The sequence below is a fragment of the Thunnus thynnus genome, chromosome 5, assembly GCF_963924715.1.
Source record: "Thunnus thynnus chromosome 5, fThuThy2.1, whole genome shotgun sequence".
Lineage (NCBI taxonomy): Eukaryota > Metazoa > Chordata > Actinopteri > Scombriformes > Scombridae > Thunnus > Thunnus thynnus.
Window position 1 is genome coordinate 32,003,981 of NC_089521.1, and position 27,126 is coordinate 32,031,106.

The window sequence follows — 27,126 nt, forward strand, 5'->3', positions numbered from 1 at the left end:
GTAAAGGTGCATTACACAATGATATTTCAGTTCAAAAACTCCAGAACGCTGTACATGAACAGCATTTTGTATTAATAGGAGACATGACAAAGCATAAAAAGGTGTGAAGGGTCAGATGGAGACACTGGTGTAAGTGTTCATTAGTGAGTTCTTCACTGTATTCATTGTTGAAAATATTTGGTTTTACAATTATTTTGCTGAAGTGTTGATATCACGACTTCAACTGGTTCAGTTTTGTGGTAATTTTGTTCAAAACAGGCATGTTTGGTGTCATGGTGGCGTTTTGCGTTGCCATTCTTCAATACAGCCACTGTTTCACTACAAATAAAGCACATACTGTAGGCTTTGTGCTTCCCTCGGGCAAAATGAACACATATTTCTCCGTCCACTCATCCTTAAATGCATGTTTTTCACTGTCAACCTTTCTTTTTTTCAGTATCAACTACTTTTGAACAAAACGTTTTACTTTATCAATCAGAGCTCCTACATTCACAATAGTCTTGTTTAATGTGGCGACTAGTTTGGCGGCTGATTGATGACGTGATAGCGATGTGTCACTCAAAAAATATTGTTCCCCATCTGGACCAGAGTCCACCAGTTGAGTAAATTATGTTACAAATTGTGTGACAGATTTCGTACATGAACCAGAATAAAACATTTAAGCTGTTTAAGATCATTCTAGGATGAAGAACGTGGTGACACTCAGATCAGAGTCACATCTGGACTCTGTGCAGAAAATATGCACCACTTAACTTAAACAATAAACCCTCAAACACAGATAATACAATTAAGTTTAAATGATTTAACACTTTGGCTCTGCAGTTGGATGATTTGATGTGTTTCACATCAGTGGACACTGTGTCCTTTTTGAAATCTTTCTTTAAAGATACAGACATGTGTTAAGATGTATAAAAAAAACATCCAACCGAAGGAACAAGAAGAAAAACACATATTTGAAGTGGAAGGGGACTTTTTAACTCAAACTGGGACTTTGAGGGGAAAAACACGTTTTAAATAAAGTAAATGAAGTAGTACTTAAACGCACAATATGTAATTTCAGTCGCTAGGGGTCTCAATCAAAACAATAACAAAACGGAGTGTGATGACAGTATGAAGTAGCAAGGGATCATGGGAGTTGTTGTCTTCGTTGTTAAATAACAAGCTTCAGCGGGATAGGATTACTCCGGTGTTCATCATTCAGGATGTTTTTACCCGCAGAGGTCTCCTCCTCTCCAGAACAAAAGGACCCGGAGATTACAGGTAAAAACACTGAATAAAGCTGTTTCACCTAAAAAAATCAGTGTTTCTCCGACGATGTACGGCGACCACCAGACGTCCAGTACGGGCTGTTAGCCGAGCTGCTGCTAACGTTTGCCCAGTTTATTTCTCTGATAACTTAAGATCCAGACGTCCAATGACTAAAATACTTCTTCCGGCTAAAAGATATAGTTAAAAACGACCTAAATTTACCATGAAAATGTGGCTTAAAACTGAATAAAAGTTAATTTATAACAGATTCTGTGGAACAACCACAACACCGATGTATTATCTTGTATGTGTGTAAGTTACTCTTTGGTAGACGCCATTGTAGCGGACAAACACAGCGCCGCCGTATGCATCTGGTGGTACTCTTTGGTAGAGGAGGTATGACGCCATTGACAGGCGACCAAATGAAACGATCCGTTACTTTGATTAAGTTACAGATTTCTCTGAGTTTGAAAATTGTTGGAAACATATATAACATAGGTCTAGTTGTTTTTAGACATTTTAATGTGGAATAATTACATATTATAGCTTTAAACAATGAAACTTTATAACACAGTATAATCAGGACTGTGAGATAAAGGAGCTAAATGTTGTCATATCAGAGATTGTTCCTCCCTGTGCCAAACCTCAGCAGATAATATCCAGTTTTCTAAATGAATATCACAAACTACAAGTGAACAGAATGACAACAGACACAGAGCAGTTTAATGTCAGCCAGATGACTGTTTACAGAACATTTCCTGCAGACTGAGCGGTGCTGGCTGTGAACGTGAAGGTCGGAGCTGCCATCTGATTGTTAGAAAGAAATCTGTAGCATTGCTATGCGGGGGTGTTTTGGTGAATCATTCTTGGCAGGGGGATAGTCTCCAGAGTGGTCGGAAAGGCTTTTCACCTCTTTACCTCCCTCTGAATCCCCCGGCCGCATCTCTCTGTGCTCTCCTTTCTATCTTCACCAAAGGCCATGTTTTATTGATGGAAAGGTTATGAATATTTGAAGCTGTTTCAGCGTGACTTGAAAGTCTTCCAGAGCGAGCTGGTGGAGAGAAGCCATCCTGTCACACTTTGTCTCACTCTGTGCAGAGGGGAATGAGCTGAAGCACTTAGACGGAGCGAGGCAGCGTCAGTGACGGTACACAGCATGTCGACTTCAAAGATATGAAGATACTTTAAATAAACTCGAGCTGCAGCTGCGTGCGGTGTGGTCTCCAAGAGAGAGCTTCACTTTTCATGGAACAAAGCTTTTTAGCCGGCAGCTAGCAGCACAGGTTCACACTGAAATATCTCAATAACTATTGGATGGATTGTTATGAAATTTTATTCAGACGTTCATGTTCCTCAGAGGATGAATCCTACTGATTTTGGTGATCCTCATGACTTTTCCTCAAGCGCCACCATGAGGTTGATATTTGTGGTTTAGACACCAGAGCCCCTTTCAGACATGCAGCCCTTCACTTTGATCCGATGACGGTTCAACATGTCAGTCTCTATTTCCGACTAAACGCTCGACATCACTTTCACATTAAAGTCTCGAGTCAATCTTCCTCAGCGAGACCTGAAACGTTTCTGTAACACTTTGAACACGACACAAGTCTGAAGTGAAAGCTGTCAGATGAACGTAAAGACCACACAAGATAAAACATGCAGGGAGAGAAATGTGTTTTGCCTTCTAACATAAAATGTAAAATCTCAATCATCATTTCTTCTGCACAAAATCAGTTTAATCAACTAGCGAACGCTGTGAAAGAACCAATTTGAAGGCGTTGAGGAGATTGATCCTACAACCACAATCCATATTTTACATTTTCATTCCTAAAAGCTGCACGGATGAATAAATGAGCATCCAGCTTTACATACAGCATCTGAGCTAAAAGGACGGAAACTGAACGTCATGTGCATGTGGGACTTAATAAAACTCTTCACATTAAAAGATGTAGCTGACAATATATCAGTGGATTCACTCTGAGGAGCGCTGGAGAGCGTTTCAACAGCAAAATAAGAGAACAAAGAAACTCTCTGCTGCTTTTTATATCTCTAAACTTTTTAAGAGCTGTTCTCTCTGTCTGCCAAATATCATCAAACATAAATATCTTTTTCTATAAACATCCTGTCATTGTCTGAATGAAAGTGTGAAGAACTTTAATGTAAAAGTCTCCTTTGTCTCAACAACAAAAAGCATCACTTGAACAGATAGATGAAGCCAGAAATGTTACAGTATTGTATTGTTAAAGGTTTTAAAAGCATATACAGGGGCAATATATCCACAAATAGTCCAGGTAGCCTGCTGGTTAAGACGCATGTCACATAAATGCGACGTCCTCGGTTCAATTCCAGCAGCGGATCTTTGTTGCATGTCATTCTCTGTCTCTGTTCCCTCGTTTCCTGTCATTTCAACTGTTGTTATCCAATAAAGACATGAAATGCCCCCAAAAATATATTAAAAATAAAAAAAAATAAAAAAACAGTCCAAAGTGATGAACATGTGGTTTCATCCTGAAGATTTACATTGATATGAAGAAGAAGGAGGTCATCTGGTTATTGTGAGGTTATTTAGAGATTTGTGTCAGCCTCTTTAAGCCTCCGGACAATCCCTCAAAAAAAAACAATAAAGTAACACAAACACACGGAGAGTCGACCACGTTTCAGAGGATTGGGAGGAAATTCAGTTCCCGTATTCAGCATCCTTCCAAACACCGCTGCTGTAATCTCCTGCACATTCAGGGTGAACGCACTAATACAAAAAGTCTACTGAAGATTTGAATGTGTGTCACAGTTTCAACGTAATCTGACTTTGGAACTGGAAATCCTCGCCGCAGAGGGGAAACAAAGAACTCCCAGAAGGTTCAATCTTGACTGTGATTAGGCAGAAACCAATCGAGCGGCGGGCTGAGGACATGCAGAGGGATTCATTTCTCTGCGGTGAAATATCACTAAGGACCTCTTTATTTCTACTCGCTGATGCAAAAGCATCGAGGCGCCGCCGCCGCCAACCTCAGCAAATATGAAGCCAGCGGACCACAGCTGAAGACATTATAGAGGATGTTTGGTAGCACTCGTGAGCGAGCGGGGGGGGGGTTGATTATGTTCCTCCTGCAGCACGTGGCTCTTATCTTAACAAGATCTGGCGAGCATTTGTAAGATTTATGTTTGGTTGAAGGATTAAGACGTTAAACAGATCCACGGCCTTTACCGTGCAGGTATATTAATCCCTGTGAAATTACAGTAAGCAGCTCCTGGGGATTTTCTGGCAGTTTTGACACCTCGCTCAAGCTTTAGATGGTGGAAAGAGCTGAAGTTGTTTTTTTTGGTGGATCCGGCCTCAAATCTCAGACAGATCCTGGCACGAAGCTGCTTCAAAGAGCTTCGACTCCTGATTGTGTTTCAAATAAATTGAGCCTTGACTAAAGAGGGAAGTTTGGATGTTTGTTGTTTAATTACAGTATTTAATTCTGTCAGAATCCCTGTTAAATGATAAGGCGATTTTTTCTGTTTTTCTCATGTGCGGAGCCAAACCAAACAATTGATCTGTGTGTATCCAAAGCCTGATATATCTTATTCCCCCTGCACCGTAGACCTCAGTTGAGACGTGTTCCTTCATCTCTGAAGAGCGTGGTTACTTTAGTTTGTTTAGAAACGGCTCCAAAGACTAATAAGCATCAAGTTTTCACTCTCTGGAAAGTATTTCGGTGTCAGGAAGAGGCCATGCTCGATTTTCACACTCGTCACATTGAGACTAAAGTTATATTTCTGCTGAACAGAGACGGTTTTCAGTGTGATCAAATATAAAATATATGCCAGATCCTCTGATGTGGTCCAGATGTCCTGAGCTGTTTGTTTGTTTTCTGTTGGCAGAGCAGATTTGCTCGGCTTACTGTGAGAACATTAACGTGCATCCGATTTGAGTCGTTTCCTGGTTTTGACCTTATTCAGGACGACTTCTGCTGCGTTTTATCTCTCTGCAGGATTTTTAACTTCTTCACGTCGTTGTCAGAAATGCAACAAGTCATCTAAATGAAAGGACTAATCTGTGGTTTGTTCAGGAAGTCAAGAACGACACATATAAGTGTTTTCTGATCTGATGCCCCTATCGCCAGGACCACATCATCTGTCTGCACCTTCAAAAAATATTAATACAAGTAAATTATAATACAAAATTAAAATACAAGTCATGTTTTACCAAATGAGTATTAAGATAAACTGCTGTAACTCTGTTAGGCCTCGCTAATGAGGATCTGAATCTGCATTTGAGCAGCTGAAAGCAGCAAAATATTAACATTTTTACTTAAAAAATGACTGAAAATGATTATTCGATTATCAACATAGATGCCAATTAATTTTATTCTTCAATGAATTCAAAGAAATAGACAAACGTATTGAAAACATGCAGGTTTGTAGTTTCTCCAAGCCTATCAAATGTTGCCTAGTGTTGAACCTAATTCCTGATCCTGGGGTTCAAAGGGTTAATATGTTTCAGGTGTCTGAGTTCAGACTGGCTGCTGTTAATCTCTGTGAAGCTGCACTGGTCGGTTATTACGGTGTGATTGTGTTTGATTGGATTTAAAACCTCTGAGTTTTCATCTCTCTCTGTTAGAAAAGCTGCTGTGTGTTGAGAACATGTTTAAAGGGGCCATATTCTGCTTTTTGTGATTTTCTGGTCGTTTATGTACCATTATGATGTCAGATCGTGGTCAAATTTCCAAAACTTGAGGTCAAAACGTGTGTTGAAATGTTCTCTGAAGGTCAAAAGTCAGGGCTTCAACCTGCTCTGAACGCTTCGAAGTTTTTTCTACCTTGCCGATGAGCTGATGTCAGATTGTCTCGGATGCCCATAAACAGTCGTCCATTCTGTAGCCTTGGTTGCTAAGGTTGTTGCTAAGGATTTTCCATGTGTTCTTCACGTTGTCAACTCTCATATTTCGGCTTGAACATGTACAGACGTGTTTAAGAAGTTGACATTCCAAGTAAAGAAAAAGTAGTGAAATCCTGCTACTATAGATTGTTTCATAGTTTGTTGATGTCAGCCGTGACACAGCTTCCTAAAGTTAACCAATCAGAACGCAGGAGCTAAAACAGCCTGTTTGAGACAGAGGCTGAACTGAGGTGCTGCATAAAGGTCCAGTATAAGATAAATAAGGAGTTTTTAACTGTAAATCATGCAAATATATTCCAGTAGAGCCCCAGAATATAAATATAAACCTGGAAATGTGCATGATATTACCCCTTTAAGGTGAAAAAAGCAGCTTCTGGCTGTTTGTTGATTTAAAAAAAAAAAACAAATAAATGTTTTATAATTTCATGCTTCAGGAGAGATTTTGATGTTTCAGGTTTCTGAAATGGACCGTGAGAGTAACATGAAGTCAGTCATTTAGTTTGAATGTGTCCAAACAGGAGCTGATGTTGATCCCAGAGGGACTCTCAGAGTTATAGACCAGGCAAGATGAGTTTATATTTGATTGTACACGGTCCTGTGAGTCTGACAGGGCCACTAGTGAGCCACTATATGGCCAGAAGTATGTGGACGACCTTGGCCTCGCAGGGTTTAGTCTGATTTTAGTTCCAGTGAAGAGAAATCTGAAGCATAGAATATTTAACACCAGTTTTTGTCTCTTTCCTGTTTCAAACACTGCCCTCGTACACACAGCTCCATAGATATTTTTTTGGTTTCAGATTGTAATTCATTATATATATTTGTTACAGATTCATATGTCAATTATTTTCTTTCTTTCTGTTTAGAAAATGGTGAAAATTGTCGATCACTGTTTCAGAAAGGTGACATCCTAAAATATCTTGTTTTGTCCAGAACAACAGTCCATAAAACATAACAAATCGATTTAATTTACTGTCATAGAAGACTGAAGTCACAAGACAACATTCACATTTAAGAATCAGAGAATTTGGAGAAGCAATTATTCAATTCGTAGCAATGGAGGCTTGTTTACAAGTTTGTCTACAGGTGTAACGTGGGGGGTGTCCACATACTTTTGTCCATGTATCTCTTTTTTTTCCTTTATGATCCTGTGAAGGGCTGCAACTACTGATCATTTTCATTATCGATAAATCTATTTTCACGATGAGTTATTACGTCTAAACGTCTTCAGTTTTGTGTCTGTCGCTCTTATTCGACCTGTGACGTGAGCAGGTGATGTTACACTATAAATAAATAAACACAAGTTTCAAGTTTTAAGACTATAAATAATAAATAATATAGTATAAATAATGAAAAAAGGCCCATTATAATGTAGTTATAATGGGCCGACGTCGTCACATGACCCGTTTTATCTGATCAACAGTCTAAAACTCTAAACAGAAAAGCAAATATTTAGCATTTTACAAAACAGGAATCTTCATTTTCTGTTGATTGACTAATTGATTAATTGGCTAATGGCTGCAGCTGTTTCCTGTCTGTAAAATACTGTGTAAATCACTGAGCATGTTGCTCCTGCTGGTTTTGTAAAGGTTTAAATAAAGGTTTAAATAAAGGATCAATAACAATAGATGAAGGATTACCTGCTATTTTAATCTCTTGGGGTTATGACACTCTCAAGAAATACTGTCTTACAAAATAAAAGCTGAGAGCAGTATTTTCATTTTGAGTGTGTAGGAAGCAGAGCAGGAGGACCGCAGTAGCAGCAGCAGCAGCAGCAGCTATCCTCCTCATGCTATCATTAGCGCTCTACATTCCCAGGTCACCCCGGCCTCAGCTGTGCTACGCCACGGCTGCCGGGGATTGGCTGCAGCAGGTGTTGAGCTCAGCAGGCTGGGTAATTAATTGGGTTCCTGTGGGAGGCAGCGCCACCGCCGGTCCGGGTCAGGAGTCAGTAAACACACCTGTACGACCCGAGAGCCGCACCGTTCTGCTTTGTCCTCACTCAGCTGCCGTTCAGCTAAAGTTAGCACTTCTCGGGTAAAGCTGTCGTCAGAAGCACTTTGTGGACTCGCTGAGGCAGGAGAGGAAATCGGGAGCACAATGAGACGAGAGAAAGGAGAGAGTGAGGTTCAGATAACACAATGGAAGAGAGTCTGTACGCTGCTGCTCTGCGGATCTGTGCTGCAGTCCTCACATGAGTCTGCTGCTCGTCACACTGTCCCTTCACACCTCGTATCCAGATTAGAGGTCCTGATAATCTAGAAACGATTTAACCTGATTACATTTACACCTGATATTAATATGTGTCTCCAGTGTCCAGCTCAAACAACTCACCGTCACATCCTCCTCTTGTTTACACACGTCCAAAAAAACAACAAACAGAAAGATGGCAGCCATCCATGAAGCTTTTGTTTGCTTTTGGAAGCGAGGGAAGAAGCCGACACTTGGTCTGGTTTTGACTCCATCCATGAGTGTCATGAATATCCAAAGCTTTCTTGCTGCTTTCCTGCTAGTAGCTGAGCATGCTAACTGGCTAATGGCTGCTACCTCACTGGTTTACCGATGTAGTTGTTGTATGTTTGTATGTTTGTTGTTGTGTGTGTTCAGTGGGGTCACAACGCGTCTCTGTCCACCTCCAGAGGTGGACAGAGACGTTGCATTAAAACACATTTTAATGCAACATGTAAAGGGAGTCACACTTCCAGTGGTGGAAATTAACTAAGTTCATTTACTTGATTTCTGCACTTAAGTATAATTTTGAGGTACTTGTACTTTACTTGAGTATTTCCATGTGATGCTACTTTCTACATTTCAGAGGGAAATATTGTACTTTCTACTCCACTACATTTATTTGACAGCTTTAGTTACTTTTCAGATGAAGATTTGACACAATGGATAATATAACAAGCTTTTAAAATGCAACACATTGTTAAAGATGAAACCGGTGGTTTCCAACCTTTTTGGCTTTTGACGTCTTACAAAAAGCAGTGTGTAGTCGGGGTCACATTTCACATGTCTATGAGTTGTTAACAGCTCCACCAAATAGTGATTTTTCCCTCTAAACTTCTCACATGCTTTCATTTCAATAAATGTTCAAATGATTCAATATTTCAGCAAAAATCAAAGATTAGAGAAAAAGTCCAAAAACAGATTTGAGGATCTGAGAGAAAATATGATCAGAGAAGAGTTTAAAATGAGGGATGCAAACTTGAACCTAAACGGATCTGATATCAGAGCTCTTCATTTCTTTTTCATTTTAAAACCTGGAAACTTGGAAACGGAGCCGATCAGAATAATTCTTTGTGTAGAGAAGCGTAAATAAACAATTATCAGTTTTTTGTTTGCTTTGTTGAACTCCGTGAGGAAGAGATGAAGAATATTAAAAAGAAGGAAAAAAGACAGTAAAGGAAATTTGTGATGCTGAAAGTGTTCAGTAGTTTAGAAAAGAGCTGTGTTTATGTTATTATAAATCCCTCCCTTCTTTAAATTCACCACCTCACTGCAGCAGCTGCAGGTCTAAATCTTTTCCTGCTCACAATCATTTGCTGCCCTGCTCTTTCTGAAGCAGCTGTCGCCCGACTGACGAGAAGATGAAAACTTTACCTCTGTGTTTAGGATGCACCTGCCGACACACCCCGCACCCCCTCCTCCTCTTCCTCCTCTTCCTCCTGCGCACACAGACACTAAAACCAAACACACCCTTCTTCAAAGCCTCCGCTGAGCCAGGAGCTTCAAAAATCTGCAGCTGCTTTTAAATGTGTTCACGCACACACACACACACACACACACACACACACACACACACACGGTGTCAAATCCTCTTTTTATTACATGCGTCCTGTTTATCAGAAATGTTGACAGAGCAGCAGTTTCAGTGCAATTTCAGTTTGAAACCAAACGGCCTTTAAACGTAATAACACATAATCACCAAAGAACAGAATGAACTTAAGATATAACATGTTAATATGTGAGCTTTAGAGGTAATGCTAAGCAGTAGTGGAAAGTAACTAATTACATTTACTGAAGTACAATTTAGAAGTACTTGTACTTTACTTGAGTATTTCCATTTGATGCTACTTTATACTTCCACTCCACTACATTTCAGAGGGAAATATTGTACTTTCTACTCCACTACATTTATTTGACAGCTTTAGTCACTTTTCAGATGAAGATTTGACACAATGGATAATATAACAAGCTTTTAAAATACAACACATTGTTAAAGATGAAACCAGTGGTTTCCAACCTTTTTGGCTTTTGACGTCTTACAAAAAGCAGTGTGTAGTCGGGGTCACATTTCACATGTCTATGAGTTGTTAACAGCTCCACCAAATAGTGATTTTTCCCTCTAAACTTCTCACATGCTTTCATTTCAATAAATGTTCAAATGATCCAATATTTCAGCAAAAATCAAAGATTAGAGAAAAAGTCCAAAAACTGAAAACAGATTTGTGTATCAGAACTTTGTTTTTTCTTCTTTCCTCTCCCATTAATCATCTCACGACCCCTCAGATTTATCTGCTGACCCTTTGGAGGGGCCCGACCCCTAGGTTGGGAACCACTGGACTAAACTAGCTAACTGTATATAAAGTAGTGTAAACTAGCTCCACCTCCAGCAGCTACAACAGTAACATGCTGCTCTAACACTGATGCTTCACTATTAATAATCTAATGATGTCATATATAATAATATATCAGTCAGAGGGACCAAACCACTACTTTTACTGCAATACTTTAACTACATCAAGCTCATAATACTTATGTACTTTTACTGCAATACTTTAACTACATCAAGCTCATAATACTTATGTACTTTTACTGCAATACTTTAACTACATCAAGCTCATAATACTTATGTACTTTTACTGCAATACTTTAACTACATCAAGCTCATAATACTTATGTACTTTTACTGCAGTAAGGGGTCTGAAGAACTCTTCCACCACTGCTGGTAGGTGGATTTTGTTCCTCTTGGGTAGAGCCATTATAGCTGTTTTCTCCTGTTTTTACTCTTCTTCTTCTATTCTTTATGCTCCCAAAATGTGGAACTTTTGCTTCAAGGAACCAAAACTTGAGAGGTGGGAGGGAGGCTGACTTTTCCTACTTTCGGGGACACTAAAGACCTGTTACTTGGGGACAAAAACTGTGTCCCCAATTGGGAAAATGCTGATTTTTGGGTCAGTGGTTGAGGTCAGGGTAAGAGTTAGAGTTAGGCAGGTAGTGGTTATTGGTTAGGGTAAGTCTCCAGGAGATGAATGTAAGTCTGTGTAATGTCCCCAGAAGTGACCTAAGTAAACGTGTGTGCGTGTGTGTGTGTGTGCGTTGGGTGTGTCAAATGCTGACCTACACGGAGGTCGTCCACCATCGATTAGATGCCAGATCCTGCTGCTGCTGACGGACTGAACTCAGAAAGCAGCCAAGTCAAGCTGACAGAGTGTGTGTGTATATGTGTGTGTGTGTGTGTGTGTGTGTGTGTGTGTGTGTGTGTGAGAATGTGTGTGTGTGTCTATGTGTGGAGGTGGGGGGGCAGCAGGAGCATTCGGCGATACATCATGGTCATTCCTGCAGTCTGTGCTCAGAGGCAGTTTTCAAACTGAAGGATTTCCTCTGGATTCAGTCGACAGTGCATCATCTTCCTCTGAGGAAGCTGCAGTGAATCTCGGCCTGCTGATGTTTACAGGTTTTATTACTGTATGAAAATCAGTCAGGTACAGAGAGAGAAACAGGCTGCTCAACAATAAACATGTTTATTATCATCATAAATACCAACACAAATCTCAATTTAGGTTAATGTACAATCCAGTTTGTTGGTTAATAGACAGAACTGTGCAAAAGTTTCAGGTACTTTAAATGTTTAGATTTGTATCCATAATGTGACGCCAGCAGAGAGGCGTCTGATTGGTCCTGAATGTCCAAACATCCATCTAGAGTCATAAAGAACTATCTCCAGCTACAAGAAGAGCAAGGATCCCTACAGAGTCCTGATCTCAACATCACGGAGTCAGTCTGGGATTAACATGAAGAGACAGAAGCAGCCGAGACGCCGAAATCCACAGAAGAAGAAGAACTGCGGCAACGTCTCCGAGACGCAGGAACAACCGACCTGCCCAGTACCTGATACACTGAGGAGAACTGCTGCTGTTTTAAAGACAAAGCCGCTCACAGCAAATATTGATTTACTTCCTGCTGTTCACTCAACTTTGGATCAAGTCAACTGATAAAAACTATTTATGACATTATTTTTGAAAACATCCTCACTTTACTTTCACTTCCTGCAACATTTAACCAGTTCTGTTCCTGATTCACAGATCTGATACTGGATCAGTGTTGACTCGTAATAATTAATGTAAAACTAAATATTAAAGGTTTTGTTTTGCATGTGTAAAGACATCTGTATGATGTAATGATGTAATACACTGGAACACAGTTTATTGCATTGAACTAGAGTCAATTAGTTGATCAACAGAACATTAATTACCAACTATTTTGATAATTGATCAATTGTTTTTAGCCATTTTTTAATAAAAAATGCTGAACCTCTCTGGTTGCAGCTCCTTAATTGTGAATATTTTCTGGTTTCTTTGTTTTTTTTATCACAGTAAACCAAATATTTTTGGGTTTTGGACAAAACAGCAACACATCTGAGGACCTGACCTTGGTCTTTGGGAAACAATGATCAACATTTTTGACCATTTTCTGACATTTTATGGACCAAAAACCAAACAATTAATTGAGAAAATAGTCAACAAATTAATCAATAATGAAAATAAGCTGCAATGATTAGTCGATTAATCACTCACTCAGCAAATAATTATCATTTCTGAAAGCAAAAATTCCAAATATTTGCCGGTTGAAGCTTCTCAGATGTGCAGATATGAAGCTTTCCTGTGTCGTACATAGAGCTGCAACTAACTGTTGTTTTCATTATTGATTAATCTGTCGATTATTGTCTCGATTAATTGATTAGTTGTTTGGTCCATAAAACGTCAGAAAATGCCAAGATCACGTCTTCAAATGACTAAATATTCAGTTTAGAGTCATAGAAGACCAAAGAAACCAGAAAATATTCACATTTAAGAAGCTGGAATCATTTTCTTCTTTAAAAAATGACTCAAAACGATGAATCGATGATCAAAAGAGTTGCTGATTAATTGAATAGTCGCTCTATGGCTCTACAATTATTTGGAGAAGTGAATAATCGTTTTAGTCAAAGTTTAAAGCAAAAATTCAAAATATTTGCTGGTTGCAGCTTCTCAAATATGAGGATGTGAAGCTTTTCTGCATCATATATGACAGTAAACTGAATATCTTTGTATTTTTAACTGTTAATCAGATTTGAAGACAAAACTTTGAGCTATAAGGAAGCTTTTTTTTCACTATATTATAATAAACAGAATCGTTAGTTGCAGCTCTAGTTTGCTTCGTGTCGTGTGCGGCTGGTGGTGAATTGCAGGCTGGGTAATAAATAACCAGCAGAAGAAGAAGAAGGCAGCGGCTGTGGCGGTGGCTGACAGTCCGGAGCAGGGTGCTGCTAACCTTCGGTGTCAGGAAGCTGCTGAGAGGCCATCTGGAGTGTGTGCGCATGACTTTGTGTGTGTGTGTGTGTTTTGTGTTTGAGATCACGACTTTGCCTCTAGTGTGAGACAATGTGAAAATATGTGTGTGTAGCAGTCCTTTCTCTTTGTTTGCGCGTGCATGCGTGTGTGTGTGTGTGTGTGTTCCTATTTAAGATTCAGTGATGCTGCCAGAGTTATTTAGAGCATCGTTTGCCTCCTGTTGAGTTCTGTCAACAGTGTGTTGTTTGCATCGTCGAGTCCTTTCACAGAGCAGAAACTCAAACAAACACCACAGGAAGGAAGTTTCATTCAAAATAAGAAAACTTCACATACAGTCTTATGGAGGCTCATGTTTGTAATGCAGCGTGAAAAGTTATGAAAACATTGCAGGGTTTGTTTGTTTGTTTGAGGGGTTTTTCACTCAAGAAACTCAAGATCCAAAAATCTCTGAGAGTGAGAGTTTTTCCCGGTAGCCTGGGAAATACTGCGACTATAGTCTGGCTCAGTGTGAGCCGAGGAGAGCAGCAGGTGAGCCGGCTGTCAGTCACAGCTGTCAATCAACACCCACGTCAAAGCTATTATAAGTCTTCAAATCTTATTAACAGAGCAATAATTTCCAAAATGACCACCAGCATGTTTATTAGAGGGTCTGAATTTAGAGATTGAGACCAGAATGACTCATTAAAAACAATGACTGACTCAGTATTTGAGGCTTTTTGAACGGGAGTCAGTTGGAGCGTCTGGTGTCTCTCAGCAGCCTCGATCAGATCAATGATTCACAACGAGACAAAACGGTTTTATGATGTCGCAGAGAAAATTGTAGTTGTGTGATCTGGTTGGTTGCAGAGCATCTGAAGCTGCTGCCCGGGGTCTCAAAAGACTTACCTTGTCAAACCGCCAAGTGCAGTTTAAGAGCCAATCAGGAAACAGCACAGGCCAGTACGGAAACATGGCGGATTTCATGGACAGAGAACAAGGAGGACCGGCTCATCCAACTTCTTGAAGAACAGCATTCAAAAATAACACCCTCTGCTCAATTGCAAGCGCCCTGTTTGTGTCCTGTAAGCTACGTCTTGTTCTTTTTCATTTACGTTAAGCTAATGTTTATGTAATAAGTTAGCTAACGTTAACAAACAAAACGCCAGCTAAACAGTGGTAACGTTTAATCTGCTCTTAGATGCTAACGTAGCTTGTAGGCTATAAAAACAAGCCACTTAATATAATGTATCAATGCAGAAGTAGTGTGGTATGCTAGTGTGTTGTTGCTATGGAAACAGTCGTCTTTGTCTGTTGTTTTAGTTTACAATCAGACATCTTGGGATTCTTTTGCAAGTTGCATCCAGTCTCGTTATGAATCATTGGTCTGAACTGGTCCTTCAGCCTCAAGCTGTGATAGTCGCCGTTTGTTTTTTCCTCTTTCTGTTCTCACATTTCAAACATTTCTTTAAATAATCTCCTCAATGTGACTGAACACAGAAACTCAAGACTCATCTGGATCATGTGACCATCATACATGTTTATGTTCTGACACCAGTTTTAATTATTTTACACTTTGTTTCTTACAAATCAGTTGTTGTTTTTTTTCTGTTAGTTTTGGCGGACGACTCTGAATACTACAATACCCATGAGCCTCAGCTAGCTGTTGCTATGGAGAAGAAGCCAGCCAGCGGTGTAGCAAACTCAAAACGCTTTCTGGTTGCAGTTGAGAACAAAATACGTCGCCATGGTTACTGAATTCATCCAAAATTGATCCAAAGTGAATTAATTTAATCTGCAGTTTTCTCAACATCGTAGTCTTTAGCTTCAATTAGCGAGTCACGTGACAGAATTTGAAGCTCTGTGATTGGATGTTTGTCAGGAGGCAGTGCAATTTCCTTAATTATTAGTTGTTAATTAACAGTAGTCTGTTAATCGTCAACAATTTATGAAAAGCAGCGGATGTTTTTCCATGTTCACCACAAAAAAACAGAGTAAAATAGGAAAAGAACAGATTGAATAAACACTGACTGATATTCACCGTCGACTCAGAGCGGAGTGAACTTGTGTTTCATGCTTCTTCCTCTTCTTCTATTTTTAGTTCTGATAAATACTCAACATTATTACTGATGTTTCCTCTACAGCCTGCAGACTCTCACTTTAATGCTGCTGTTCATCATCTGTGATGTAAAAGCATCATATTTACACACAGCCGTGAAAATAAAAAGTGTGCATCCTGGTGTTAGTTCAGTTATAATAGCGCAGCACTGAGAGTCTCTCCTGATTGGCTGTTGACATCACGGTCAGCCGAAGACGACAGTTGTACCAGCGTCTGGTTCCAAATCTGTTTATAATGATCTCAGTGTTGTGTCAACTTCTTCTTCTGCAGCACAAAAGGAAAATATTTCATATCACAAAGGCAGGAAGCAGATAGCGAACAAGCACAAATACTGATGGAAAAGCTTTGAAGTAGCCAGAAGCAGAAAGGGTTTATGGGAAACGTGGTCTTGGCTTCATTTTTTAAGTTTGGCATGAAACAAAAGCAGAAGGTTAGAGGAAGGTCAGGTTAATGGACAGTGATATATTGATCTGAAACGCACATGTTGGACCTTTTAACTTGACCTTCAGGTGACCTTTAACCTGTGAACTTTTGCACCTGTTGTTGCTGCAGATGCCTTTTAAATGTTGAGAAAATACCAAATATATCTCATCGTTCTTTACTTTACTTAAAAATGTCAAATAAACAAAAGGATCAAAAAGTTCAATAAAGACAAATCATGTTTGAGGCAAAGTTTCAGTTCTGTAATAAATGTTTGTGTTTGATAGTTGATGTAATTCAGCACCAAATGAGCAGCGACTGTAGATTCAGCTGAAATCTGTTTATGGATATTTTTTATGCTCTACTGGCTCCTGCGTGGTTTCATGTGATTTTTTTTTTTTTTTTCAAATGTGTTTATTTTGGAGAATAATTCAGCATTTATTGTTTGTCAAAACAGAAACGTTTCATAATTAGTTTCAGTGTGAGCACAAAAGACAAAGCAATTAGGAGCGTTCACTGGGGCAGTCGTACTCGGAGCCATTTATAACAAGAACAAGTTGAACTTTGTGAATTATTAACACTTTGATTAAAGTCTTAAAACTGAGTTAAAGCTGCAGCAGCCGAATGATAAATACATACAGGCCAGACAGATGTGTTTCTATAGCACAACCGATGCAGGAGAAAGTCTCAAAGAGCTTTTTAAAAGGAAATGGAAACAAACTTTTAACTTTATTTTCATTATTGATTAATCTGTTGATTTTTTGTCTCAATTAGTCAATTAGTTTGGTCTGTAAAATGTCAGAAAATGGTGAAAATGTTTCCTAAAGCCCAAGATGACGTCCTCAAATATCATGTTTTGTCCACAACACAAAGATATTCAGTTTACTGTCATAGAGGACTAAAGAAACCTGAAAATATTCACACCTGAGAGGCTAGAATCAGAGAATTTGGACATTTTATTCTGAAAAAATGACTCATTGGCAATTAATTTAATAGTAGGCAGCTAATTGACTAATAGACGGAATAAAAGAAAGTGTGAACGTGCACAAATCTGGAGGAAACGCTGATATGAACCAGAGAATGAAGACATAAAATAAAAGTGATAAACATTAGAAGGCAGCAGAAGAAGTCAGAGTCAAAGCACGCTGCAGATCCTCTATTCATTTATTCCACCTGTGTGACTGAATGAAGCTTCACTGATGTTTGTTCTGGTCTGTTTAAAACTGTACAGGCATGTCGGTCACGTTTCGGGCCGTTTAGAGGTTCATAAAGAAGCAGTGAGATGATGAATTCTGTTCTGTGACAAACTGAAGTCAGTTTAAGATCTGAAGAAGATCCTGCAGCAGCTTTTCAACAAGCCGCAGTTTATTAAGATGTTCTCTTCTTCATATTTTTTTAAGATAATAATAAACATGTCATTGTGTTGAGTTAATGTGGATGTTGAGATGTGTACGAAAAATAATCTGCACCTATTTTGATAATTAACTGTTTCAATCGTTTTTAAATCAAAGATAAAGACGTCATTCTTTGCTTTGTATCGATATAAACTGAATATCTTTAAGTTTCGGACTGTTGGTCTTACAAATTTCAGTATAATACACTAAAGTACAACACGACCACTCAGAGTATTTGAGTATATAATAAATATTGCAATGGCTCTTGAATATTCAGGTGAAGGTGAGCAGGAAGATGATAAAAGATGAGTTTTTGAGTCTTGTGGGGAAACACACCTTGAACCGGATATAACATTTATTACACTGTTCCCCCTCCACCATCAGTCACACACACACACACACACACACACTTGGCCTCTCTATCAAAACCTAATCTCAGCTCTTGTGTCTGCAGCAGCATCTGTAATGCACACCGTCTCTCCTGCAGGCCCGCGGCTGCCTCTCCAGAATATTTCAGCTCGGCTGCACAAACAGGTTTCCCCTGTGTTGATACGAGGTTTAACTGTGGCGGATAGCAGCAACCTCCGCATTTAGCATCCAGATTAGTAACATGATCATTTTTCTTTCATTCCTTGTATAATATACAATCTCTGCAGCCCCATCCTGATTTACATGCAGAGACCAACATCTGCCTGACATGAAAAATATCTGAATATCTAAATAGCTGTTTACAATACAAATTATGTTCCTGCACGTGCTCAGTGGCGTCTGCCTTACACAGAACTACTCTCTGGTGAGTGAAAATGTCATCGCTGCTATTAGTCTTTGGAGCTGCTTCTAGACAAACCAGCATGACCAAACTCTTCATAATGAAGGAACGTGTCACCCAGTGCAGCAGTTTCACTCATTGACATGTTTTTTAATAGTTTTTGGACAACAAACGGAGCTCCACAGCACAGAGGAATAATATGTTTTAACTCACTCCTCCATCCGCCTCCTCCTCCTCCTCCAGCCTCCACTCTGCTCACTGCAGACATGTTTGCCTCATTCTTTACTGATAAGGTTTCTGCCATCAGTATCCAGTTCTCTGAGCCTGACCGACTCAGTCTACTGCTGCTCTCCTCTCATTCTCCCCTCTGACCGAGGAGGAAGTCTCCAAGCTTCTGCTGGACTCTCGTCCATTTGACCCGATACCATCCAACCTCCTACAGACCATTTCCCCCCACGCTTAACCCAGCAATCATCCACATCATCAGTTCCTCACTTACAATGGGAGTGTTCCCCGCTGCTCAGGAAACTCGCACTCAACCCAGCCCAGGTTGAAAAGTACAAGCTGTTTCACCCCTGCCCTTCTTATCAAAAATACTTGAGCACACAGTCTTTAATCAAGTCTCTTAATTCTATGGCTCAGATCTCGTCATGCCTTGGCGATATCTCAGCATGGATGAAAGAACACCACCTGCAGCTTAACTTCTCTAAGACTGAGCTCCTCGTCATCCCAGCCAGTCCCTCTATACAACAACAGATCACCATCCAGCTCAACTCATGCCTACAAAGTCCACCCGAAACTTGGGCATCATGATCAATGACCAACTAACCTTTAAGGTTCACGTGGCCTCGATTGCTCGGTCATGTTGATTTGCCCTGTACAACATTAAGAAGATCAGACCCTACCTGTCTGAGCATGCAGTACAACTCCTGGTACAGGCTCTCGTAATATCACACATTGATTACTGCAGCTCCTTACTGGCAGGCCCTCCTCCATGCATGTTCAAACTTTTGCAAATGATCCAGAATGTGGTAACACAGCTGGTCTTCAACCAGCCCACCGTCCCTCCGCTGGCTTATAAAACAGCAAATAAAACTGTTCCAACCTACCTGAACTCCCTCATTCAGGTCTACGCTCCGTCCTGTTCACTACGCTCTGCCAATGAAAGGTGCCTGGCACCACAACAAGGCCCTAAGTCGCTAACCAGACTCTTCCCTTCTGTAGTTCCCCAGTAGTGGAACGAGTTCCTCTCAATCTTTAAGAAAAAGCTAAAGACCCAGCTCTTTTGCGAACACCTCACCTGATGGACTTATCCTCTACGCGCTGCCTGTTGGCACCAACATCCTATCAGACCTGAACTTTGCTTTATGGCGCTTCCTCGCGTTGTTCTCTCCTGACTAGATCCTTGCATATGTTGTATTAACTCTTGTGTTTACGTGGTTTTGGATAAAAGCGTCTGCTAAATCAAACTCTAACATTGTAACATAATATCAGCCTTTGGATACACAAACAGTACTTGTAAGCAGATCAATTCATTGTTGGTTTGGCTCTGCACATGAAACTTGTTGACAATAAGAAATATATAGAAAGTCAAAAGTCACCAGTCTTAATTTAAACTTCTGAGCTTCTTCGCTTGTTCCAAAACAGGAAATATGTAGTATGTACTGAGTATTGAAAGCCAGAAATCAACAGCTGCTTGGTTGGTATCTAATTTAATTCAGAGATCCCCTCCTGACATGTTTTAGGACATAAAAATACTCTGTGTGGAACAATAATGTGTGTCTGATATGTTTTTTTTTCCAAAAAAAGAGCATAATTACCACTTTAGAATCCCTAAAATGACATCTCCTTCCTCATTAAAAACAATCCTGAATCTATGAATATGCAAATACAGTGTTGTTGATTTCAAAAGTTGAACTACTGGACACAAGACGTCTCCTACGTCTCTGTAGAGTCCAGTCTCAGTGTTTGTGCACTGGAGGCTTCAGGTTTCCACATCACACTTGTGTAAGTTGAATATTGGACTGAGATCGGCTTCCAAACTAAACCAACCCCCAAAAAAATCAGATTTCCAGTGAGCACAAACAAAACTTTCAACCTTCAGTAGATGAAAGTGAAAACAACCTCTATACATACATCATTCTGCACAGAGAAGCTCGAACATTCAACTGGAGGAACAAGAAGAAAAACACATTTTTGAGTGACTTTAAACCTTCAGTGTGGAATTTTTACATATAAATGAACGTCCTCTACATTCAAGACCTAACGAGGTCACACAGTACTGATTAAGCCACCAGATAAATCTCTCTGTATTTCACAGTATAACAGAGTTTTTAATCTGGTGGCTGGCTGGATGAATACATACTGCAACTCTTCTAGACTTTCCAAATGTTATCAGACCAAATCGAATCAAATTCTGACAGTGAAACGAGTCATTTCACAATTGATCCACTGTTTTACAGCCACAACAGTAGCGACGGAGGAGCCTATAACGTAAACATGTGTCGACAGTGTTTTTGTAATTACTCTCACTGCCAGAAGGGGGAGACAAAAGTCCTGCACTGCAGCTTTAACTAGATCAGGTTAATATTAATGTTTATTAAAAACAGATTATACTCAGACTAACAGATACACTTAATTTCAAGAAATATCAGATTAATCAATATAGTAAAAATAATTCCTGATCAGCTCTAGTAAAAAATCCACAAACTCATAAGTGAACCTTTGTCTATAATTGATTAGTCAATTAACAGAAAATGAATCAGCAACTGTCTTGATGATCAATTAACTGTTCCAAAAACTAGGAGATTTTTCACAGTTTTCTGACATTTTATAGACTTAATGATTAATCAATAAATTGAAGCAATAATCATTAGTTGCTACTCTAGTGAAGAATTAAAGTAAATCTTTTTAACATTTCTTTCTCCTTCAACTTTATCATGTTTTATTGGGTTTTTTTGTAAATTTACCTGTAAATTTACTTTTATACTTAATAATTTTGTGCATGTGTAATAGAGGTAACGTTTATTAGAATAAACTTTTCTCACAGGTGTCAGTCACAAACTCACTATTGATTAACACCCTCTGCTGATTCTGTGTTACGTGTCTTATGTTCCAAAAATACCAGAAAATGTTTGAAGCCAATCTAGGATTCAAACCAGCAGTTTCTCAATGACAAAGTATTTAAAGTAGGGTGAAGGACACACTGACTCCTGAACAGCTGCTGTCTGTTATTATCAGCTGTCATCGGATGTCTTACATGTTGTTTGTCTCGTCTTTGTGTTCTTTGCAGGCATGAATGTCGTGGTGGCTCCCAGGTGGCCGATAGAGAAGGTGAGCCAAACTGCAGCTCTGCCAGATCTCAACAAACTGCTCCAACACAAGATCTGCACAACAGGGAGATGCTGCCACCTGCTGGACTGTCACAGCATCACAACACCTGCACATTTTAGTCCTGTGATGTGCAAATTGATATTTTTTATCATTTAAAACTTAAAGGACGGGTTCACAATTCTTCAAGTGTGTCTTAAACCAGCAGTCAGGTGTCCATATGAACAGTGAAAGAGGTTTTCCTCGCTGTAATCATTCCTCCTGTTCATACCTGATATTAAAAGATCCTTCAAATGTGTTTTCAATGGAAGTGATGGAGGCCAAAATCCACAGTGTGTCCACACAGTCATTTAAAAGTTGATGTGAAGCTTATATGAGGCTTCATCAGTCTGAGTTAGTCATATCAAGTGGATATCTGACACATTTACAGTCTTTTTAGCATCAAATTCCCTCTTTGTGTTTCCTCGGACAGTGTTTCCCTGTTGAGCTGCAGGTGGAAGTATAGTAACAAAAAGAGGGACTTTGGCACTAAAAAGACTGTAACATTGAAAGATATCTACTTGATTTGACTCATTTGGACGCTGAAGCTTCATATTAGCTTCAGATAAACTTTTAAATACATTTTTGTACAGAAGGAGGACTGTGGATTTCCATCACTTCCATTGTAAGGTCATTATGAAGGGATCTTCTAATGGTCAGTATGAACAGGAGGAATGATTACAGCAAGAAAAACATGTCACAATCTTCATTTGGCTTCCTGACCCGTCCTGTAAAGACCTGAGATGGATCCTCTAAAAGAGTCAAAGACAATTATTAACAAATATTAACAACAATGAAAGCAAAATTAAAAATATAAAATGCAAATAAACACAAACTAGAGATAAAACCCTTTATCACAGTATGTCATTTCATTAAGACTGAAACTATCAACTATTTTAATTATTTCATTTTCATTGTATAGTTTATTCTATAAAATGTCATAAAACTGAAATATGAAGTATAATTTTGCAGAGCCCAAAGTGATGTTTTAAACCAACATTATAAATATATTTAGTTTGCAGCAGCTGATTCTCACATCTAACAGGATGAAACAGAGAATTTGTGGCATTTTTGCGACGATTAATCAATTATCAAAGTATTTGCTATATTTTAACTAATTGTTTCAGCCCTAAATGTTTTATCACAATGTAAATCAATTGAGAAATTGTTAATGGATAAATGACTAAACAGGAGTGTCTGTTTTTGGCAAATCCAAGAAATCTAAGTACTTCATCACAACAATGTCAAACTTAAAATAAAACAGGTCATGTTCTCTGGTTTTTAACCAGTCTGACGTCGTCATGACGCGTCATCCTCCATCTTTTATTCACTCACATAAACTGGAGGAATCAACAGACCTGATAAAGTTCAGCCAACATTTAATAAAACATCTGCTGTATATTAAAGGTGTTAAATAAAAGCAGGTGATAGTTTTTTATGACTGAACCTTTAAATCTCTTTGTGTTCGTGTCTCAGTGTTTTGTCTCTTTGTGTTTCAGGATTTGGTGACAGGCAGCACAGCTGATGCAGAGCAGAGTGAAGACGTTGCTGCAGTAAAGCTTGAAAACTCTCAGCCATCTCTTCCTGATCGGTTATCAGACCCTCTTGAAGACGCAGCGGTCGGCTCCAAACAGCCGGTCACCAAACGCCACAGGAAGCTGCTTCTAAAGAGCAGCATTGTGTCGTCCAGCGCTCCTGCTGGCGAGGTTGAACAACAGCTGCTGCAGCAGAGACAGAAGCTGGCGAGGACGCAGGAGTCCCGTCGCCGCCTGCTGAGTGAGGTTTGTGCCAAATACCAGCCGAGCGTCACTGAACAGCTGGTCTCGCAGCGGCAGGTGTCGCGGGTTTACGTGGAGGACCGGTCCAGGCTGCTGTACTGCGAGGTGCCCAAGGCCGGCTGCTCCAACTGGAAGCGTGTGCTGATGGTGTTGGGCGGTAGCGCCGTCTCGACGCGAGACATTCCCCACGACGTGGCGCATTATGCCAACCACCTGCAGCGACTTGAGAGCTACGACCGCGCCGGCATCGCCGAGAGACTGCGCTCCTACAACAAGGTGCTGTTTGTGCGCGAGCCATTTGAGCGGCTGGTGTCGGCCTTCCGGGACAAGTTTGAGAGTCCGAACTCGTACTACCACCCCGTGTTCGGACGCCCCATCATCTCCAGATACCGTGCCAACGCCTCGCGCACCGCCCTGCGCACCGGTGCCGGCGTTACCTTCAGGGAGTTCGTGCAGTACCTGCTGGATGTGCGTCGGCCGGTGGGGATGGACATCCACTGGGAGCCGGTCAGTCAGCTGTGTAACCCCTGCCTGCTCCGATACAACTTCATCGGTAAGTTTGAGAGGCTGGAAGAAGAAGCCAACTTCCTGCTGCAGAGCGTCGGAGCGCCGATGAACCTCACCTTCCCCGACTTCAAAGACAGAAACCCCCTCGCAGAGAGGACTTCCTCCTCCATCACCCAGAAATACTTTGCACAGCTGAACTCCACGGAGAGGCAGAAGGCCTACGACTTCTACTACATGGATTATCTGATGTTTAACTACCCCAAACCCTTCAAAGACCTGCACTGAGCTGTGCAGGAGGAGGAGGAGGAGGAGGAAGGGGGGGGTCTGAAGCCAAGTTTCTTTGCAGTGAAGAACTTCATCGCCTCAGTTATTATTTTTACAGTTGGCCTTCTTGTTTTTATGGAGGTGCACAGACTATGGCTGTAGCCCATAATGCACTGCAGCGCGACAGCATCCAACAAACAGAGCTCGTTTTGACACTCTGTTAACGCAACTGATGTGACAGGAACACGTCCGCCTCTGTCTGTTTTCTATGCTGCCCTTGAGACGTTTTTCAGGATGAACTCGTGTTCCTGTGAGCTTTAAATATGCACTATAGTCACGTTAGATGTGTGTTCAATGATTTGTTTGTAAAAATCATTTTTAAAAGGAGGTGACGGTTTTTATTTTTCTGATCAGCAGAGTGAAGTTCGAGGCTCATCAGAATAACGTCTGAACACCAACTTTGATCCACAGTTTTTAGGGTTCGTGTCGCGTCGTGTTGCCTTCTGGCTGCTGGAGCCAATCAAAGCTCTTCTCTTCATAGTCTGAATGTCCACCTGACATCGCTGCGTCACGTCAACCTAGACAAAACAAAAAATTTAACAAAAAAGGCTGATGTCATGATGAAAATGGTGCTTTATAGAAGATTTGTTCGATCAGCAGATAGAGTTTGATGTCGGACACAATCCACTGCACTCGACAATATTTTACATTGTTTCATGTATGAAATCCTTCACGCTGCGTACAAAATATATAAAATATTAAAATCTATCTAATTGATTTTAACTTCTTCTCATGCTGCTATGTAATTATGATTATTTCTTGCCATTTAGATGTCACATCATCAAACATGTTAGATCTTGTGAGGACTCGGGCAGCTGCGGTTGGGACCAAATGGATAAAAAATTCTCAGTCAGAGAAACAACTAATAGAAAAATTACTAAATTGAGGGACAAAATAAGCCAATTAATCACACAAATCACAAAAAAGGTGGTAACACTTAATTTTAATTTTATTTTATTACAAATTCCTGGAAATTTTCTGAGTAATTTGCAGGTATTTAACAGTTAATTTTTAGAACATTTTACAGAGAGGATGGTGTAATTTGGTATAAATTAGTTGGTTTAGTTGGTAAGTATCCACTCATTATATTTAGGTTCTTGCTCCATGACACAACTCTCTGCAGGATTCATCCTCTCTATATATAAATAAAAGTTTTAAAACCTTTTGATCTCAGCTGCATCTCTAAAGAGGCTACAATCAATTTTTCATGACAGCAATGTATAAAATGACAATGCGTGATGGCTCGTAGTGATGAACCTACAGAGGATTATCAGAGACTCTGCAGCTCCTCTCGGCTTTACGGAGCTTTATAGTGAGTTTCAGCTCATTGTTTATCTGTCTGGCTGCAACTTTACTGTTTTGGTTCACTCTCAGTGCTCTCATAGTGTTGTTTTCAGCCGCAGCAGGCAGCTGTTTTCAGAGAAAAAGCTCTAAGAAAGTCACTGTACACTACCTGCTCAGCACTAAACAGACATAGTTAGCTGTAGACTAGCTGGTGAACATAGTGGAGCATTTAGCAGCTAAAGAGCCAGATATAGTTGTGTTCACTACTTGTTTCCGCTGCCCCCTTGTGGCCACAAAAATCACTGAATGCAGGTTTAAAGATTTTTTTGACCTGATGACCCAACTGCAACTGAAATGTCGTCTCCTTATAAATTCGTGGACAGTTGGTTTGCAGGTGTTAGTCTGCGTCCCTCAACGTCATCTGAAGACCAATGATGATGGGGTTTTTTTTAACCAGTGAAACATCTGATTGGTAGAGCAGAAAGAGTTATAAATGATTTCTGATTAGTTTGAATATGATGTCTGCAAACATCTGAAGATAAAAGCTTCACTCTGCCTTTTCTTTTGCTGAAGCCTTCAGTTGACTTGATTCTAACTCCATTAAACAGCCGAGAGGCGAACAACATGCAAATGTAATGACTTCTGTGAAGTTTATTTAAATCAATTTCTCTAAACATGTCAATCATATAAATATTGTCACCTTAAAGTTGTTGTTCTGCAACAAAGAAGAAGAAGAAGAGAGACAAGTGTAAATCTGGACTGTTGTATAAATGAAGCTAACATCTGCCAAGTTAAAACTGAAACGAGAGAAAGATCTGATGGTAACATTCAGTTTCATTCATGAATCAAAACTTTCTGCCTTTTGGAGTCTCTTGTGTGACCTCTAAGCCTTAACACTGCCATTTCACCCGATGCATTAAGTTGTTTAAAATGTTTGCTGTGACTACAAATAAATGTGTGAGAGTCGTTAATAATTGAATCGTCTGTTGTTGTTTTTTTTTTACTTTTTATGAACCCACAAACATCTTATAAAATAATCCAAGCAGCAGAAACAAACTAACAAATACAAGAAAACAAAAAAATAAATTAAACAAAAGAAAACAGAAAGATTTTACACATTTTTTAAAAATAAATAAGTGTACACTGCCATCTGTTCACATTATCTTAAGACTTTTTCATACAAGATTTAAAGAGATACACATCATTTTCAAACTTGTTAGAATAACCTTCAAATATCTGCTCTCTTGTATAAATATTAAAATTCTTTGTTTTGCATGAAAAACAAATAATAATAAATACATTTGAAACAAATTAGAAATTACGTGTTTTTAGTGTTTCCCAGGTTTTCGCTTCACACTAATGATATTGTAATTGTAAAATAAAACGTAGTAATTTTAAATACTGTATTTTTTGTTACACTAATTAGTGTTATAACTAAAATACAACATGATATATTAAATACTGCAGTTTTAATTACATTAATAGTATTGTAGCTTTAAA

At 39.6% G+C, this 27,126-nt stretch overlaps 1 protein-coding gene across 4 annotated transcripts in view; it reads left to right on the forward strand.

The window, feature by feature from the left end:
- Positions 1-26,600, forward strand: part of LOC137183590 (carbohydrate sulfotransferase 8-like) — a 92,124-nt gene extending 65,524 nt beyond the window's left edge. For 3 of the 4 annotated variants that reach the window (XM_067590749.1, XM_067590750.1, XM_067590751.1), the window contains 2 exons: positions 21,657-21,697; positions 23,233-26,600. In XM_067590749.1, the coding sequence (XP_067446850.1) occupies positions 21,657-21,697; positions 23,233-24,303 (1,112 nt within the window). In that variant the 3' untranslated portion in view covers positions 24,304-26,600. Of the gene's footprint in view, positions 1-14,441; positions 14,748-21,656; positions 21,698-23,232 lie in introns of those variants that run through there. The other variant, XM_067590752.1, reaches the window with a different exon arrangement.
- The last annotated feature ends 526 nt before the right edge of the window (positions 26,601-27,126 follow it).